Source organism: Nelusetta ayraudi, unplaced genomic scaffold (genome assembly GCF_046127955.1).
Source record: "Nelusetta ayraudi isolate G7.1 ecotype Tasmania unplaced genomic scaffold, CSIRO-AGI_Nayr_v1 ptg000225l, whole genome shotgun sequence".
NCBI lineage: Eukaryota > Metazoa > Chordata > Actinopteri > Tetraodontiformes > Monacanthidae > Nelusetta > Nelusetta ayraudi.
In genome coordinates, this window is record NW_027466274.1 from 67,501 (window position 1) to 85,000 (window position 17,500).

At 53.1% G+C, this 17,500-nt stretch overlaps 2 protein-coding genes and 1 long non-coding RNA gene across 7 annotated transcripts in view; 2 read left to right on the top strand and 1 right to left on the bottom strand.

Moving 5' to 3' along the window:
• The window catches only part of jarid2b (jumonji and AT-rich interaction domain containing 2b), a 47,865-nt gene extending 34,973 nt beyond the window's left edge, over positions 1 to 12,892 (top strand). Inside the window, exons 7-18 of one of the 2 annotated variants that reach the window (XM_076016385.1) lie at positions 1,649 to 3,254; positions 4,526 to 5,088; positions 8,079 to 8,171; positions 8,332 to 8,450; positions 8,585 to 8,655; positions 9,101 to 9,215; positions 9,350 to 9,455; positions 9,636 to 9,818; positions 10,535 to 10,665; positions 10,899 to 11,085; positions 11,300 to 11,407; positions 12,026 to 12,892. In XM_076016385.1, coding sequence (XP_075872500.1) covers positions 1,649 to 3,254; positions 4,526 to 5,088; positions 8,079 to 8,171; positions 8,332 to 8,450; positions 8,585 to 8,655; positions 9,101 to 9,215; positions 9,350 to 9,455; positions 9,636 to 9,818; positions 10,535 to 10,665; positions 10,899 to 11,085; positions 11,300 to 11,407; positions 12,026 to 12,274 — 3,531 coding nt within the window. In that variant the 3' untranslated portion in view covers positions 12,275 to 12,892. The remainder of the gene's footprint in view (positions 1 to 1,648; positions 3,255 to 4,525; positions 5,089 to 8,078; positions 8,172 to 8,331; positions 8,451 to 8,584; positions 8,656 to 9,100; positions 9,216 to 9,349; positions 9,456 to 9,635; positions 9,819 to 10,534; positions 10,666 to 10,898; positions 11,086 to 11,299; positions 11,408 to 12,025) is intronic. The other variant, XM_076016386.1, reaches the window with a different exon arrangement.
• Positions 12,893 to 13,149: 257 nt separating this feature from the next.
• LOC142881931 (uncharacterized) lies at positions 13,150 to 15,000 on the top strand. Its single transcript, XR_012925723.1, has 2 exons — positions 13,150 to 13,332; positions 13,363 to 15,000. It is a non-coding gene; the product is annotated as an uncharacterized LOC142881931 (long non-coding RNA).
• A 556-nt stretch (positions 15,001 to 15,556) lies between these two features.
• dtnbp1b (dystrobrevin binding protein 1b) overlaps positions 15,557 to 17,500 on the bottom strand; it is a 26,733-nt gene continuing 24,789 nt past the window's right edge. The window contains exon 4 of one of the 4 annotated variants that reach the window (XM_076016399.1): positions 15,557 to 17,217. In XM_076016399.1, coding sequence (XP_075872514.1) covers positions 16,901 to 17,217 — 317 coding nt within the window. In that variant the 3' untranslated portion in view covers positions 15,557 to 16,900. The remainder of the gene's footprint in view (positions 17,218 to 17,500) is intronic. The other 3 variants (XM_076016400.1, XM_076016396.1, XM_076016397.1) reach the window with 3 other exon arrangements.

A 17,500-nucleotide genomic window follows, 5' to 3' on the forward strand; every position in this document is an offset into this window, starting at 1 on the left:
TGTGGCGCCTGGCTGGGATTGATAACTCCTCCCCCCCCCCACCCCACCCCTCCACCCCTCCCTCCTTCCTTTCTTTCTCTCTTCCAGGCCTCACCATAGCTGAGTGATTTGCAACTTTGTTGTGCCCAGGTCATAAATGCATGATGATGTATGTTTGCATTAATGGGCCTGACGAGGGGAAGCAGCTGAGCTCAGTAGACTTCAGGTCAAACAGGTCTCTGTGTTTCTGCAGCGTTCCTTCACTTTCTACTCTGGTGCGCAGACAAACCCAAACCCGAAGCAAACCCACAGTATGTCAACCCAGAACCTCAACCAAACCACGGTTCACCCTCTTCCTCTTCCTCTTCCTCTTCCTCTTCCTCTTCCTCTTCCTCTTCCTCTTCCTCCGAACCCTGGAAATCTGCCCTTTGTGACATCATAGAGGACGGCGGTTAGCGAGCACTCTCCTCCCCAGCGAGGTGTTGGTTCTTCAGAATGTGCTGAAGGTCAGAAGCAGAGCCGTGGGTTCCAGCGGGAGGCTGTAAACACGGGGCTAAACTGGCTCCTGGGATAATGGGGGTCCTTTGAAAACTGTCGGCCCACTTTTCCTCCTTCCAAGCCAACGTTGAATAACAGCGTTGCAGTGGAGGCTGTGTTTGTGGGACTGGCTGTGACCCCACCTCCCGCCTCAAACTGTCCAGCCATCTGCTCACAGGAAGCACGGAGCCGCCGCCCCCTCCCTGCCCCTCCCTCCCTCCCTCCCTCCTCCGACCACTAAACTGCTGTTTATCTTGTGATGTAGTGGTTTGGGTTTTCTTCTTCCTGGTGCCGCTCAGCAGGTCCTCCTCAGCTCTGGGTGTGTTGACGGCAGTTTGGGGCTGCGTCGAGCCGCGTCAGAAAGTACAGTAATCAGAGCAGATGACTGTTTCCCCTCCGCTGCTCCACATGCGGCTCTGGTCTGAGCGGCAGCGGAGGGTTTGAGACGGGCCGGCTCGGCTCGGGCCCCTTTTCTATTGTTCTCCCAATTGATTTCACATTACAGAGTGCAGTCGTTACAGGAGGTTAAGGTGGGGCTGGGGGGGTTGGATACATTTTTCTTGGGCACGTCGTATTTAGAGTGGCAGTTTTATTCCCAGGGTTCCCACGGTCATGGAAAACCTGCTGTGGAATTATGGAAAACCACTGAAAGTTTTGGAGCAGTCGTGAAATTTGACCGTGAATTTTTTTGCTGTTCTGCCCCAACATTGGCGCCCCCCCCACCCCCCCCACCCCCCCCATAGTCCTGTGTCTCCACAATGCCTGGGCTGCATGGCATGGACAGAATGAAGCTAGCCAGCTAGCCAGCTAGCTTATCATTAAACTGACCAACCAACACAAACACTGTCTGTATTTGTAATGCCTTTACCGTGTTGTGCCATAAGGCAATTGGCAAAGGTTCACATGTATTTATAGATTGTGCTGAGGTCATGGAAATTTCACCAAGGTCACGAAAAAGTTGTTGAAAAGTTTGGAATTTTTTTTTTCAGAGATTTGTGCAGTGGAAAGCAGGGAGTTGAACTCTTGACTTCCTCCTGCTGCTTCTTTTACTGTATACCGTACCTTCACACTCATTGCTCTCTCTCTCTCTCTCTCTCTCTCTCTCTCTCTCTCTCTCTCTCGCCCCCTGCAGGTCTCTAAACTGAACGGGCTGACGCGGGCGGGCTCAGCGCAATCCGGCGGCGGCAAAAAGGCCCGCGACTTCCGACTGCCGTCCAAAACTGTGAAGAAGTACACAGCCACCGTGTCCAAGGGCCACGTCACCTACACCAAAGCCAAACAGAAAGAACTGGGCAGGAAAACCAAACTGGGCAACAGCAACAAACACAACAACAATAACAACAGCAGCAGCAGCAGCAGCAGCAGCAGCAGCGCCGCCACGTCAGCGTCAGCGAACAATCACAATCAGCACAGCCAGCCAGCAGCCAGCAGCAACGGGCTGGCCCACTCAGGAAAAGCAGCAGCGGCGGCAGCAGCAGCAGCAGCAGCAGCAGCAGCCCACCACAGTCATGCAAAAACACGCAAACAGGTGCTACTATCCAACGGGCTGCACAACGGCAGCGGCACGCGTCTCAACGGCCGGCTGAGCAGCCAGCGGCACAACAACCTGCTGAAGGAGGGCGGAGCCAAGCAGCAGCAGCAGCAGCAGCAGCAGCAGCAGCAGAGGCAGCAGGCCGAGTGCCTCGGCCGGGAGGGGCTGCGCAATTCCAAGCGCCGCCTGGAGGTGGTGCTCAACTCGGTGGGGACGACGGGCGCGGTGGAGCAGAAAGCCAAAAGCGAAGCCAAGAAGGCGAAGATCCAGCCGGCGCCGCTGGAGACGCGCAGCAGCAGCAAGAAGGTGGCCAATCAGGAGAAGGCTGCCGCCGCCAGCCCCGCCCCCCCGGCCTCCCTGTCCAACGGCCACCCGGCCGAGAGTCCTCCCCCTCCCGAGCAGACGCTAGCTGCCAGCCCGCTCCCGCTGACTCCTCCCCCTCCCCAGCAGACCCCGCCTACACCAGCAGCCAATGCGGAGCCGGTCAACCAGCGGCCCAAGCGGGCCTCGGCTGGCAAGCTGATGTTGATTCGACAAGCACAGCAGCAGCAGAGCAGGTCACACGGCCGGAGCTCCTCCTCCTCCTCCTCCTCTTCCTCCTCCTCCTCCTCCTCTTCCTCCCTCTCCTCCTCGTCATCCCCGGCGGGGGGCCACGCCCACCCGCAGACCCCCAGCACTACCTCAGACCCCCAACAGACCTCTCTACCCTCCGCCACCAACTCCTCCTCCTCTTCCTCCTCCTCCTCCTCCTCTTCCTCCTGCGCCCCGCCCACCATGGCCAATGGCGGCGGCGGCGGGCAGCCGAAGCCGGCGGCGGCCGACCGCGACAAGGAGTGGGAGCGCGAGAAGGAGACGACGCGGCAGGGCGAGCAGGAGAAGGAGTGGGAGCGGCAGCGGAGCCGGCCGGAGGGCTGGGCCCGGCTGGGCGACGTGCCCGTCTTCCGGCCGGCGCCGCGCGACTTCCAGGACCCGCTGGCCTACCTGGACGCCGTGCGGGAGCAGGCGGAGGCGGCGGGGCTGTGCCGCGTGGTGCCGCCGCCCGACTGGCGGCCCGAGTGCAAGCTGAACGAGGAGATGCGCTTCGTCACGCAGGTGCAGAGGGTCCACATGCTGGGCCGGCGCTGGGGGCCCAACGTCCAGCGCCTGGCCTGCATCCGCAAGCACCTCAAATCTCAGGGCATTACCATGGAGGAGCCACCGGTCATTGGTGAGTGATGGATGGATGGATGGATGGATGGATAGGTAGGTAGGTGGATGGATGGATGGAGGAATGCTTTATTTATCCCAAAGGATAATCAGTTTCTCAGCTGCACAATTATTTGTCAGCAAACCCGCTCATCAAGTAGTGCGTAGAGAGCGAGAGAATAACTGGAATACAGAAGAAAATGGAGAACGTAGTTTGTCACTCAGTAGTTTAGTTTAATACATTCCATCATATGTGCACCTGTACAATGACAGGTACTAAGAAGCAAACGGTGTTGGATTGAAGGAGAGGAGGCTGAAGCTATGAAGCTCTTGCAGTCTCAGACGCTGCCAAAGACAACACAGCAAATGCAGAAGCGTGGTTTTTTATAAATATAATCATTCCATCAAAACAACCAGGAGACAGAGAGTGTACAGTGAGCAGATGGAACACTACGCCACCAAGCCCACATCATACAACTTCTACAAAGACCAGGATGTAGCAACCCCAAGGAAGAAGCTGGAGGCTTCCTCCTGATCCATTGATCAGCTGATCCATTGATCAGTTTCTCTGCCTCCTTGGCCAGCGCCTGGCAGCCAGGAAATAACCTGACCATAGTTTATTTTCATCCTTCTCGTCATTCCTTCAAGTAGTTAAGCTCCAAAATGGTTGAAATCCTTTGTTGGAACATTTGCCCGGCGACCAGGTTCTTTTAATCTGCAGTTGGCAGATGGGTTGTTTTCTAAAAAACCATTTGATTATTATTTTTTTTATCTCAAGCATCCATCTGGTGAGGAGCCCGTCAGCAAAGTGTTTGGAAGTGCACGGTGGTTGGCGGAAGCCTCGTCTCTCACGTTCAAAGCGGACCAATGAGATTTGTTGGGTTTGGCCTCTGCCCTGTATGCCCCGACCTTTGACCTAAAGTTTTAGCAACCAGCGAAGCAGAAACATCTTGACCGCCAAGTAAAGTCCTCACTGCCCTTTGAACATTCTTCTTCTTCTACTGTTGAGATGATGGAGCTGCTGAGAAGCGACGGCAGGTTGCTCGCCAGAGAGGTTGACCTCAGAGAGGTCGCCCTGATGGATGCCTGAGACTTTGAGAGTTCAGACGAGAGATTTTCAAAAATGTCATTTTAGTTTGAATTCGATGAGTTCCACTTGAATGAAAATGTCATTTTCAAACCCAGACTGAGGAGTGAGAACCTCCTCCTTCCTCCCCAACAGTCTGTTAAAGTCTTAACGTTGCCACTCGTCCACGGCCTTCCCTCACTCTCTCTGCTCCTCTGCTCCCCCAGGTGGCTGCGAAGTGGACCTGTCTCGTTTTTTCCAGCTCATCAACGACATGGGCGGCATGCAGCAGGTGATGGACCTGAAGAAGTGGACCAAGCTGGCCGACCTGCTGCGCATCCCCAAGTCGGCGCAGGACCGGCTGGCCAAGCTGCAGGAGGCCTACCTGCAGTACGTCCTCTCCTACGACTCGCTGGGCGCCCAGGAGCGCCTGCGGCTGCTGGAGGACGTCCTGCAGGAGAAGAGGAGCCTGGAGGCGCGGCGGGGCCCCCTGGAGGGCCTGTCGGACTTGTCGGCGCCGAGCGGGCTGGTGCTGCCGCGCTACGAGCCCAAGAACGGGCTGGTGGGCGGGATAGTGGGCGGGGCCACGGGGGGGCACCACCGCACCAACGGAGTGTACCACCGTCTGAAGGAGCTGGAGGCTCAGGTCAAAGCGGGCCGGCGCCGGCTCTTCACTCAGGAAAAAGCGGGCAAGCAGGACAAGCAGCACGGGGACGAGCAGCAGCGGCAGGTGCATCCGCCGCAGGAGGACGGCGGCGTCCTCAGCGACCAGCACAAATGTATTAACAAGGTGAGAGCACCGAGGTGTGAAACTTTCATCCATCCATCCATCCATCCTTCCTTCCTTCCATCCTTCCTTCCTTCCTTCCTTCCATCCTTCCTTCCTTCCATCTATCTATCTATCTATCCTTCCATCCATCCTTTCATCCATCCATCCTTCCTTCCTTCCATCCATCCATTCTTCCATCCATCTATCTATCTATCTATCTATCCTTCCATCCATCCTTTCATCCATCCATCCTTCCATCCATCCTTCCGTCCTTCCATCCTTCCTTCCATCCTTCCATCCTTCCATCCATCTATCTATCTATCTATCCTTCCATCCATCCTTCCGTCCTTCCATCCTTCCTTCCTTCCATCCATCCATCCATTCTTCCATCCATCTATCTATCTATCTATCTATCTATCTATCTATCTATCCTTCCATCCATCCTTTCATCCATCATCCTTCCTTCCATCCTTCCTTCCTTCCTTCCATCCTTCCTTCCTTCCATCCATCCATTCTTCCATCCATCTATCTATCTATCTATCTATCCTTCCATCCATCCTTCCATCCATCCTTCCGTCCTTCCATCCTTCCGTCCTTCCATCCGTCTTTCCTTCCATCCATTTATCCTTCTTTCCTTCCATCCATCCATTGTCAGCTGCTTCTTGCTGAGCCTGAGCTGTCACCCTGAGGTGCTGTGGGTCTGCTGGAGCCTCCTCCAGCAGTCAGAGGGTGAAGGCAGGGTGCCACGCTGGACCAGTTGCTCTCACACACACCTGCAGTCAGTGTAGACGTCCCAGTTCAGCTCACATGCATGTTTTTGTAGTGTGGGGGGAGGCCAGCAGACACAGGGAGACCATGACAACTGCACACCACTGAAAGCCTGCAGGTCCGGGGACTCTGGCAGCCACAGTGCTACCCTGCACTGCTGTAAGGAGGAGCAGAGTCGCTGTGGCTTTCATCAAGCCGTTTGAGCAGGTGAATTACAGCGGTCCTGCCACTAGATGGCAGTGCTGGTAACTCCACTAAGAGGAGAAGCAGAAGAGCAGGAAGTTGATCATCGGGATTTCATGGATGAGAGGGAACATCCGATGTGAAATAGTCCAACAGGAACAGAGGCGTTTAGCGGGGTCTTAGTTATTATAACTGTGCAGTCAAAATGTGGAACTAGGGCGCCATTTTTTCTGATTAGAAAAAAAACATTTTTATTTATTTATTTTTAAATCCTTCCTGGTGAAGACTCTGAAGCGTTCCAGTCTGTCAGCGTCCTGGCTGCGTTTCCCTGCAGATGGAACACATCAGGTGTTTTGATTTGGTGCGGTTGAAAGTCTGTGCCTATCAAAAGAAAACGTGTCGACGCAAAATGGCGTCACGGCGCCGTTTGGAGCGACGTCACGGCGGAGGAAGAGGAGCGGGTCTGGTCCGGGCGGCTGGGGGCGGCTGGGGGCGGCTGGGGGCGGCGGTGCGACGGCGTTAATGTCCGGGCCGTCGGTATGGTGTCACGTGACGCGCTGGCGCCGCAGCGAGGGACCGCGTGCCTCGCTCACTGCGCCGCCAGCTGTGTTGATTCTGTCCAGCTGAAATGTAGGTCAGCTCCCCTCCAGGCTCCTCCTCCTCCTCCTCCCCCCCGCCCCCCACCCTCCCTTCCTGTGTCTGCCAGTCGCAACTGAACGCTGGAATGTTTTCCCAAGTGCTCTGGATTTTATTCACATATCCATGTGGACGGGACAGGAAGTTGTTGTTTGAGAAAGAGGGGAATAACCTGACAAATCACTGCTGTTGTGGTTATTATCCTCCCTCTCTTTCATTCACTGGTAGTGGAGCCGTGTCACAACATTGTTGTGCAGTAACATAATCACCCACTGTTAATACGTCTGAGCACCCTGCATAGAGACTCTTCTCAGACTGAAGCTGTGGGAGATGATTGACACTGGAGGGGTGGAGTCCATCCAATGGCAACAGTGTGGCCGGAGCAGCTGGGTTCTCACAGGCACTGGAAACAAGTGGCTCACTTCCACACACACACTGCGACACTGCAACACTGCAACACCTTTTATGGGCTGTTTGCTCTCCTTCACACAGTACACTTCCATTCATATCACCCTCTGTCTTTCTAACTCAGGGGTGGGGCCAAAATGTTAAACTTGGACAAAGTCTTGATATTCATTGGAAAAACCTTCCTCCAGATGTCACAGTGCAGAACAGCGGTCAGCATTCTGCCATGTGTGGTAGCAGCGGCCCAGTGCTGTGTGGTAGCAGCGGCCCAGTGCTGTGTGGTAGCAGCGGCCCAGTGCTGTGTGGTAGCAGCGGGCCAGTGCTGTGTGGTAGCAGCGGGCCAGTGCTGTGTGGTAACAGCGGTCCGGTCCAGTGCTGTGTGGTAGCAGCGGGCCAGTGCTGTGTGGTAACAGCGGTCCGGTCCAGTGCTGTGTGGTAGCAGCGGGCCAGTGCTGTGTGGTAACAGCGGTCCGGTCCAGTGCTGTGTGGTAGCAGCGGTCCAGTGCTGTGTGGTAGCAGCGGCCCAGTGCTGTGTGGGAGCAGCAGGCCAGTGCTGTGTGGTAGCAGCGGCCCAGTGCTGTGTGGTAGCAGCGGTCCAGTGCTGTGTGGTAGCAGTGGCCCAGTGCTGTGTGGTAGCAGCAGGCCAGTGCTGTGTGGTAGCAGCGGGCCAGCAGCTCTAGCAGTCATGTTGCATCGCCTTGCGGGACAAATATTATTACTCTGTGGGCCTTCTTTGGTCTGCGGGCCAGAGGTTGACGCCTGTGATCTGAATGCAGGTTCATGTGCAGTGTCCATCACAGGCAGTGGTTGGAACAGAGGCTGCATGACAGGAGTGACATCATCTTCAGTGACACCAGGAGGAGTTTTAGATCAGAGCTGCTGCTGCTACTGCTGCTGCTGCTGCTGTTGCAGGATCGTTGCCATTTCGTCTGTCTGAAGGCCGGCCCAGCGATGTCCCCAGTCTGTTTCCTGACCGCTGAGGCCACTGGTGTGACCTTCAATGCCCTCTGTGTTTGCAGGGGAAATCGGTGTCTTTGACAAACTTCTTCAGGATAGCCCGCAACACCATGACCATGTGCTTTAACAAGGAGCCCGGAGCTGCCGAGGTGGAGGTGAGTCAGCGCCAAGCCGACCGGAGCTGCTGACTGTCTGGACCTATGACACGCCTGCACAGGAACCCAGCCGCTCCGCTTCATCGCATTCTATTTGTTCCTTCTTCTTCTTCTTCCTCCCTCCCTCCCTCCACTCCCCCCTCCCTCCGTCCCCTCGCAGCAAGAGTACTGGAGGACCGTGGAGCAGAGGGACAGCCACGTGGCGGTGCATTGTGGGAAGGTGGACACCAGTACGCACGGCAGCGGTTTCCCCACAGGAAAGTCGGAACCCTTTTCAAAGTAAGTGGCCGGCGATCGAGGCGACCGTAGGCTCCGCCCCCATCCAAGCCTGCGGTCGCCACTAAACTGATGTTGGAGGCAGAGAAAGCAGTGGCGAGCGGGGAAGCTGACTGTCCTGTTGCTCCCTCCCTCAGGCATGGATGGAACCTCACTGTACTCCCTAATAACTCTGGATCCATCCTAAGACATCTGGGTGCTGTGCCTGGTGAGCAACCTTCATCCATCCATCCATCCATCCATCCATCCATCCATCCATTCATTCATTCAGCCAGAGGCTGCTTTCCATCTGCAGCTCACTAGAAATAACAACACGGGCACAAATGAAAAATACAGAAGACAAGAATTGGACAACCGACAGCAACAACGTAGCACAAAGAACACCGAGAGGATTCATACAAACTGACGTGGCTGAGATTGACTTTAAAAGTCTTGAATGTGTGACATCACACCTGATGACTGCAGGTTGTATTCCTGTGTGGGACTGCACAGTGACCTCTAGTGGAGGCTGGGGGAGATTCCTGGTGCAGTGCTTGCACAGAGATTCCATGTTGGAAAAATAATAAAACATTGTTTTTTTTGTAAAGTTTCTCAAAGTATTCAACTGTATCTGTTCTCCCCCCCCCCTCCCTCCTCCTCCTCCCCCACCTCAGGGGTGACCATTCCCTGGCTGAACATTGGCATGGTCTTTTCTACCTCATGCTGGTCTCGAGACCAAAACCGCCTTCCATATATTGATTACCTACACACTGGTGCTGATTGCATTTGGTGAGTGCAGCCTGGCCAAAGGCCTCCATCAATATTTCAACGAGGGGAGAAGGTTGAAAAGGAGCCCGAGCGGCCGAGCCGGGCCGAGCCCAGCGGGGAACTGAAGTGTGTGTTTGTTGTGTGTTGTGTGTCAGGTATTCTGTCCCTGCTGAGGAGAAGGCAAAGTTGGACAAGGTGGTCCACACACTGCTGCAGGCCAACGGCACCCCAGGATTGGAAATGCTGGAGAAGAACATCATGGTCGGTGCTTTTCCCCCTCACTCACTTCCTGATTTCAAAATAAGACATTTGCAGCAGCGTCTCTCCATCAGAGCAGCTTCTCACGGCCTCCTCCTCCTCCCCCTCCCACTCCTCCTCCTCCCCCTCCCCCTCCTCCCCCTCCCCCTCCCTCCCCTCCTCTTCCTCCTCCTCCTCCTCCAGATCTCTCCGGAGGTGCTGTGCCGCAAAGGCATCAAGGTTTACCGCACGGTGCAGCGGAGCGGCCAGTTCGTGGTCTGCTACCCCGGTGCCTTCGTCTCCAAAGTGTGCTGCGGCTACAGCGTGTCGGAGACGGTGCACTTCGCCACGCCGCACTGGATGAACCTGGGCTACCAGGCCGCAAAGGTCAGCGAGGTCGCCGGCTCGCAGACCAGCCAAAACTTTTCTCTTATTTCTAAAAGTCCCCCGAAAATAACTGAAAGGATGGGAAATTAAAATGCAAGTGAATGATTCAAATAAAACCAGGAAGGAACAATGGGCAAAAAAACTGCAGCATCAGTTCTATCTGCACAACACTGCCCCCCTGTGGCCAGAGGTCTGAAACACGCAGCCGTCGCAGGCGTGGAGATGAATCAATAAAGTGTGAATATCAGCCTTTAATTCTCTAATTAGTCAGTGTGTCTGAACCTGAAGGTGGCCTTCTAGCTGCGGGCCACTGGGGGGGGGGGGGGGGTCAATGTGGTTGAAGTGATCATGATGGAGCCTTTGGAGCTCGTTCCAGCAGTAATGGAGCAGAGGGGGAAATGCTGCTTGCTGCCACCATGGCCATCATGGTGATGGAGGGACGTGTGGTGAACACCAGTGGCTGCATGAGCAGAGCACACACACACACACACACACACACACACACACACACACTTCCTCTCAGGGTTGCTGTGACATTCATGCCATGTGCTGCCTGCATGCAACTCTGTGGCAGCTTGTGTGTCACGTGACCCTCGCTGCCTTCCTGCCTCTTGCTAAAATGACAATGAAAACCCTCGGAGTCGATGACAGAACGGAAATGTGTGTGTTTTCACCTGGCGGCTGCTGACTGAGTTGTTGCGCCTCCTTGTGTGCAGGACCTGAAGTGTCGGCGTATAGCCAAACCTTTCTCCATGGAGAAGCTGCTGTACCAGATCGCCACCGCCGAGTCCAAGAGGGACAACGGCCTCCTCCTCACCACCATCTCCGCCCTACTCACTGACCTCAGGTAGGGGGCGGCAGAGCGCTCGCTCTCCCCAGTGCTCGGGAAGCAAACGGTAGAGCAGCGTTTCTCCACCGGTGGGTTGCGGGGCTGCTCTGATTGGCTGGCGTCATGTGTGTGTGTCCCGAGACTCCAGCAGTGGAGAAGCACTGCGGTAGATGATGCATCTCAACGTTGATATTGCTGTTATCAAGGTGATGGATTGGCGGTGCTAACCTGCCGCCGCTTCCTGTCCTCAGGAACATAGAGATGCGCCAGCGGCAGGAACTCTACCAGGCGGGCCTGCTGTCCTCGGCCCGCTACGGCACCCACGACGGAGGCCTGGCCGCCGCGGAGGGACGCAAGAAGCCGCGTGGCAAGTGGCTGGCGCTGGAGTCGTCGGAGAGACGCTGCCAGATCTGCCAGCACCTCTGCTACCTGTCCATGGTGAGGCGCTGCAGCCACGGGGCCGGGCCTGCTGGTTGGATGAGGCTCACTTCCTGCTTCTCACATCGTTCACTGACATCTTCTCATTGTTGACTTGATGGGTCGATCATTCAGGAGGCACCTCTGACCAGATGTTGAGTCTCTGACCAGATGTTGAGTCTCTGACCAGATGTTGAGTCTCTGACCCAGGTGCTTGCGTGGCTGTCTTGTGCAGGTGGTCCAGGAGACGGACAACGTGGTCTTCTGCCTGGAGTGTGCGCTGGACTACGTGGAGAAGCAGAAGTCCTGCAGAGGCCTCAAGATGATGTACCGATACGACGAGGTGAGCCCGGCCCTGTGCTGCACTTCCCTCTCTGTCCACACGGGGGAGACATCCCAGCAGGAAGACAGTGGATGAGGGTCGACGTGGAGACGCTGGAACGCTGTGGTCACTTGCATTGTGGGAGATGCAGTTTAAAGCAGTGCTTCTCGAGCGGCGCACTGTCGGGACCCACAGTCCATGTTTTAAAAAGAAGAAGAAAATAAAATGAAAGTGTCCACCAAGCTGCGACCTGAAAGTGGATTTGAGCCACCAGTTGAGCCACGCTGCTTTCAAGCAGCCACAGGCTGTGTTTTATTTCTACACAGCCGGTCTGTCACGGGCCAGTTTGGACCCGCGGGCCCTGGGTTGGACACATCATGCGAATGCGACCAATGACAGGCAGCGCAGGAACTCTAAGATGATGTCATCCTTCGTTCCTCCCCCAACGGGCAAATTTGATTGGATGGCAGCAAAGACGCAGGAGCTGCGACAGAGCAAAGTGTTTCCGTGGCCAATAGCAGCAGAGAGGAAGTGGAAACAATGTGGGGAGGCCGCCGCCCACTGCGCCGAGCCGCCGCCCACTGCGCCGAGCCGTCAAACTCACTCTCTGTGTCTCTGTGTGTTTCTCCGTCCAATCAGGAGCAAATCAACAACCTGGTGAACCAGGTGTGCGGCCGCGCCATGTTGAAGAGCGCCAGCAGCAACGGCGGCGTGGTGGTGAGCCGAGGGGGTGGGGCTGACCCCTGCCACGCCCTGGGCCACGCCCTCAGCCCCGCCAAGGCCTCGCCCGCCAAGCGAGGACCCCGCAAGCGCCCGGCCGCCACGGTGGAGGTGTCGCTGGCCCGCCTCTCCTCCACCCACATCCCCAAGGCCGCCGCCGTGTCCTGAGGGGGGGGGGGACGCCTCCGCAGCTCCGCCCACCCCACCCCCCCAACAGCCCTGCCAAACCTTTTGTTTTATTTTGTTGTTTGGGGAGGGGGGGGGGGTGTCACTCACCTGAATATTTAAAATCTAATGATTTTGAGCTTTTAAAGTCCCCCCCCCAACACCTTCCAAAAGTATAGTCCCCCCCCCCCCACCTCCCCCTAAGTACGACAGGCTTGTTTGTTCAAGAAAAAGAAGGAGGAGCAGGAGGAGGAGGAGGAGGAGGAGGAGGAGGAGAGAAAGATGTCTTTTTTGCACTAGTGTGAAAGAAGAATTTGTTTTAATGATTCTCGATGATTTTGTTTATTTTTGCTTTTCTTTTTTTTTTTGTCAAGAGTGTCCCCCCCCCCCCCCATCAAGCGGTCCCTTCGTGACATCACAAGCATTAAGAGTGGTGAGGGGCAGCCTCGGCCTGGTGCCCTTCACCTCCATCAGCCTCCTGCCATCCTGCCTCCACTCAGCTGGGTTGCATCTGTTACCTTCCTCTTGCATCATCATCATCATCACCCCCCCCCCCACCCCCAGTGCCCAGACTGAACCCGAGGGAGGAAAAAAATCAAAGGCGGCTTTCCTTTCCTTTCTTTTCTCTGCTTTTCTTTTTTTCTTCCTTTTTTTTGGGGATTTTTTTGGATTTTTTTTTTCCCTGCTGGAGTTTCTGTGGAATGAGAACGACGTCAGCGTAGTCGCCCAAAGTTTCTCTCTCGCCTCAGTTCGAGGAAGATCACTGCTTTTGAAAAAAAAAAAAAATTGATTCTATTCTTTTATAGATGCAGGTCCTTGCATATTTTTTTTAAACGGGTGTGGGGGTGTGGGTGGGGGGTGGGGGTGGAGGAGGGGGGGGTGGGGGGTAGCAACTGGAGGTAAAAACTTGAAAGACATTGTTGGCTTTGTTGCTTCAAGTTGTGTTTGATTTGATTTCTGTTGCTTTCTGTTTCTGTTGTTGAAGAAGTCACTCAGTCTTCTGTGAGTTTCCGTGTGCGTCACTGTGGATGTTTCAGTTCACCGCTGGGATGTGAAAGCGGGTGGGGGGGTGGGGGGGGCTGGGGCGGGAGCGGGGGGCGGGTGGGGCGCTCGGCCTCGACTTCCTGCTGGAGTCGAAGGATCCCTCCCTTCTTTGCTAGCAAGTCAAAACACCTAAAGAAGATAAAGTGTGCCTGAAGTTGAGGTCGGAGGTCGGAGGTCGGAGGTCGGCTCCACTGGTGCTGTTGCTTGCAGTCGCTGCATCGCAACGCTCAATCTTAAAAGGAAAAAAAAAAGAAAAAGACAAAAATCTGGGCGGGCGGGCGGGCCAGCTAGCGACTGCTAACGGCGGCTAGCGGCTAGCTCACGCAGCCCCACCCACCCATTCCCCCACCGACTCCCCCTACAGGTCAGAAAGGCTCTGTGAGGCTTTTCTGGTTCTAGATGTGCAATCGTGTTAACATTCCATTCCTCCAGTCCTCTCGTTTCATCTGCACCAGTCAACATTAATTATTATATTATATTATTATTGTTGTTATTATTATTATTATTATTATTATTTTGTGGATTTTTCCTTTTCTGATTGTTTTATCTCGAGTAGAGCCACTAGTCAAAGAGCGTAAAAATGTGAAATCCAACTTTTTATTTCTCTTCTCTTTTATTTCCTTTCTTCAAAAATCGTCCTTTTGGGGTTGTTTTTCTTTTTTTCTTGGCGTTTTGCATTTTTCTTTTCTCAGATATATTACGAGTGATTTTTTTTCTTTCTTCTTTTGAACTTTAGATAGGAAAGAAGTCCAACACAAACAACAAAAAAAAAACATCAACTTTTTTGTACATAATCCTGTAAATTTCTTTAAATACTTGAACCTTTTTTTCTGAGGTAAAGTAAAAGAGTAAGGAAGGAAGGAAGGAAGGAAGGAAGGAATAGAGAGAGAGAGAGAGAGAGGTTCCAGAGGAGGGTGCTGGATGAAGAAAAAGCCTTACATTTCCCTTTCTTCATCAGTGTGAGTTTGATGCTTACAGGGTCGCTCTGGTAAACGTGTGTAAAAAGAAAAAAGAAAGAAAAACAAATTTTAAGTGCTGCTTATATCACTGAGAAAGAAAGATATCGAGTGGCCCACCAACTGCCCCAGCCTAGTTTTCTTCCTTTAGCTTTACTTTTTTAATGAAAAGGGAAAAAAAGATGCTCACAAAAAAAAGAAAAAGAAAAAATGGGTTTTTACATTTTCATTACTGAAAATTCCAGAAGAAATGTCGTAGCTACTCATGTTGCACTGAGCTTGCCAGTGGTGACTGTCAAGGTAAAACTCCTATAATCCAGTTTGTTGGTTGTCGTCCCTCGCAGAAGACTGAACTGTTTAGGACTATTTAATAAAAATGCCAAGTCGGGCGTTTTCAACATTATGAAAAAACAAAATGATGATAATAATAATAAATAAGTGGTTGTCAAGTTTTTATGGCCTTACAATATCTTTTATTCTGACGGGATTTCTTTGGGTTTGTTTTGAAGTTCCTCTCGTGTTTTCTTTCACCTTCCATTTTTCTACAGTGTGAACTACTTGCTGACACGGCGGGGTTTCTGGTGACTTAATTTATTGGTGCCGCGTTCTCGGGCCTTTCCCCCTCCCCTCGGACGGAGAGTCTCATGTTGGTTATATTGACAATTTTTTACTTTTGCAGTTTGTACTTAAGGTTTAATAAAAACTTACCGGCAATTCACTGTCACTTCCTTTCCAAGCGCCTGTCATCTCTTCTTGCGTGACTGTTGGTGTGACTGTTGGTGTGACTGTTGGTGTGCAGCAACCCCAGTGTGTCCAAACTCAGAGGGGTCTTCAAGCTTCTTGCTCTCACCTGTGTTTGTGTCAGGTCGCAGTGAATTTACGCATCGCTCCTTTAAAAGCAACCGCTTTGACGAAACCTCGAAACGCACTCAGCTTTTTTTAATGCAATGCAAATCTTTCAATAAGACAAATATTGTAAATAAGAGAGACGGTGGGTGTTTAGACATCATGTGACTTTCTACCTGAAAATGATGCTAACTAGTGCAGTGTCCAGCTAGCTGAGCACCTGACAGCAACACTTTCACACTCCAGTAAGAAAGAAAAACAACGTCACATCAACCTGCCAGGCCTTTTAACTTGTTGTGATATTTGATCTTCGAGCGTTAACTGCTGGAATAAAGACATATTAACACGGTTACAAAAAATAAAACTGGGACAAAGCTCAGTTATCAAGTTGATGCCAAATGATCCAAAGTGTGCGTGCGACAAAAATCGATTGACGCCAAATGGTGAGGGAGAAACGTTTATTACCAACTTGTCAGAAACTGTAGGAAAAGAAAAGGAAGGAAGGAGGGAGGGAGGGAGGGAAGGATGGAGTACGTCACATGAATACCAAGGTCTTGTCCAAAGAAGAGAAGATGAAGAAGGTCTGGACTGACAGCAGTGAGTAGAGTTGAAGTCTCTTCCAGTGCAGAGGTTCGGTCCTGGCTGCAGGAGAGAAGCTCACCAAGCACTCTGATTGGTTCACGGAATGGCACTTCTCAGTCTGTCTGTGTGTGTGTGTGTGTGTGTGTGTGTGTGAGACCACTGCTCTCTGGTGTTTTTGGTATTGCAGAACTGACAAGATTTTTTTCTCAACCAAAAAAAAGTTTTTATTTTTTTTATTTTTTTTTACTAAAAACCGGAAGGAAGGAGCTCGGGGAGTCCAGCTGCTAAACCCAGTCCTTCACAGAACCATGCATGTGCCCCCTGCAGGCCATTTGACTATGGCTTGGTGCTAATTAAATGAACAGGTAAAGTTCCTGCAGGGTCTTCGCTCAGTCTACAGGGAAAGGTCAGAAAGGTCATGCAGGAACAGGGGTCAGGGTAGGAACGCCGACTTTGTCCAATTCTACAACTTTTAGCAACGTTTGCAGCTCTGAACGGCCCCCAAATTCCCCCCCGACAGCCAGCGTCTCCACACTGGACACGCACACCTCCTCCTCCTCCTGCTCCACAAACTGCTGAGTACCAATTCCAGTCGGTACCTCGTGATGTCACAGAGGGACGTGTCTCCCCACAGCACCCAAAAAGCCAGCTCTTGGCTCCGCCTCCTTCAAACAAGCCTCTGTTTCGGCAGGAGGCAGAACAAAAACTATTTAAAGTGAAATTTAACCCCCCAAAAAAATGACTGCAGTCATGTGATCAATAAATACCTGACTGAGCTAGGTGGTGACCTTTGACCTTTGGAAAGATCGACACACCTAAAAAAACCCACCAAACTTCCTCCTAAACGCTCGGCGGCTGCAATGAACAACACAGAGGATTTTAGTTTAGTTTCCTTCAAGCGATGTCGAACTTTGGGGACTCTTTGATTTCAAATGTTGTTACTCTAAAAAGAATTGAAACCTTTTTTCTTTTTTTTTTTACAGAAATTCAATTGGAATTGAAAAGTCACACCCGTGCTCTTATTTTTTAAGGCAAGATCCTGTGGCAGTGCAAATCTCAGCGCATTTGCTCCATTGTGTTTTTTTTACTCAGTCGGAGGTTTGAGATGCAGGCTGTGTGTGTGTGTGTGTGTGTGTGTGTGTGTGTGTGTGTGTGTGTGTGTGTGTGTGTTCCAGCAGCAGCAGCAGTCCCTCCAACCTCCTCACACCTTCGGCCTGCCCCCCCCACAGTCTTTGCTGCTGCTCCTCTCCACCTCCACCGCCTGCTCCTGCTCCTGCTCCTGCTCCTGCTCCAGGGTGGTCACCACCAGGGGGGGCCGCCTCCTCTTCCCGCTGCTGCCGCCTCCTCCCGGCTCCGCCGTGTCCTCCTCCTCGTCCTCGTCCTCCTCGCCGGCCTCGGTGTCCTGGCTGGCCGAGTCGGTGCAGGTGGACGACAGCGAGGACAGCTTGTGGCGCAGCTCGGCCTGCGTGGGGACCTGGAGGCTGATCTCCGTGGTGAAGGACTCCAAGTCCGGACCTCCTGGGGGGCCGGGAGAACAACAAGCATCCAGGACTTGAGGTAGTTTTCTGTTGTTTCACGGGACTTAAAAACACACACACACACACACACACACACACACACTCTTTGCCTGCATTCAAGTCGTGCTCGGTCTCGTCTTGGCAGCTGTAATATGAATCTTGTGTCATTGGGCTTAAAGGTGCAGTGTGTAAAACTGCGACCTCTAGTGGTCCGGTTTCAAATAGCAGCGCCCGTGCGCTAGATTTTGTTAGCTTTGAATTGAATCGAATTGAATTTGTTTTGG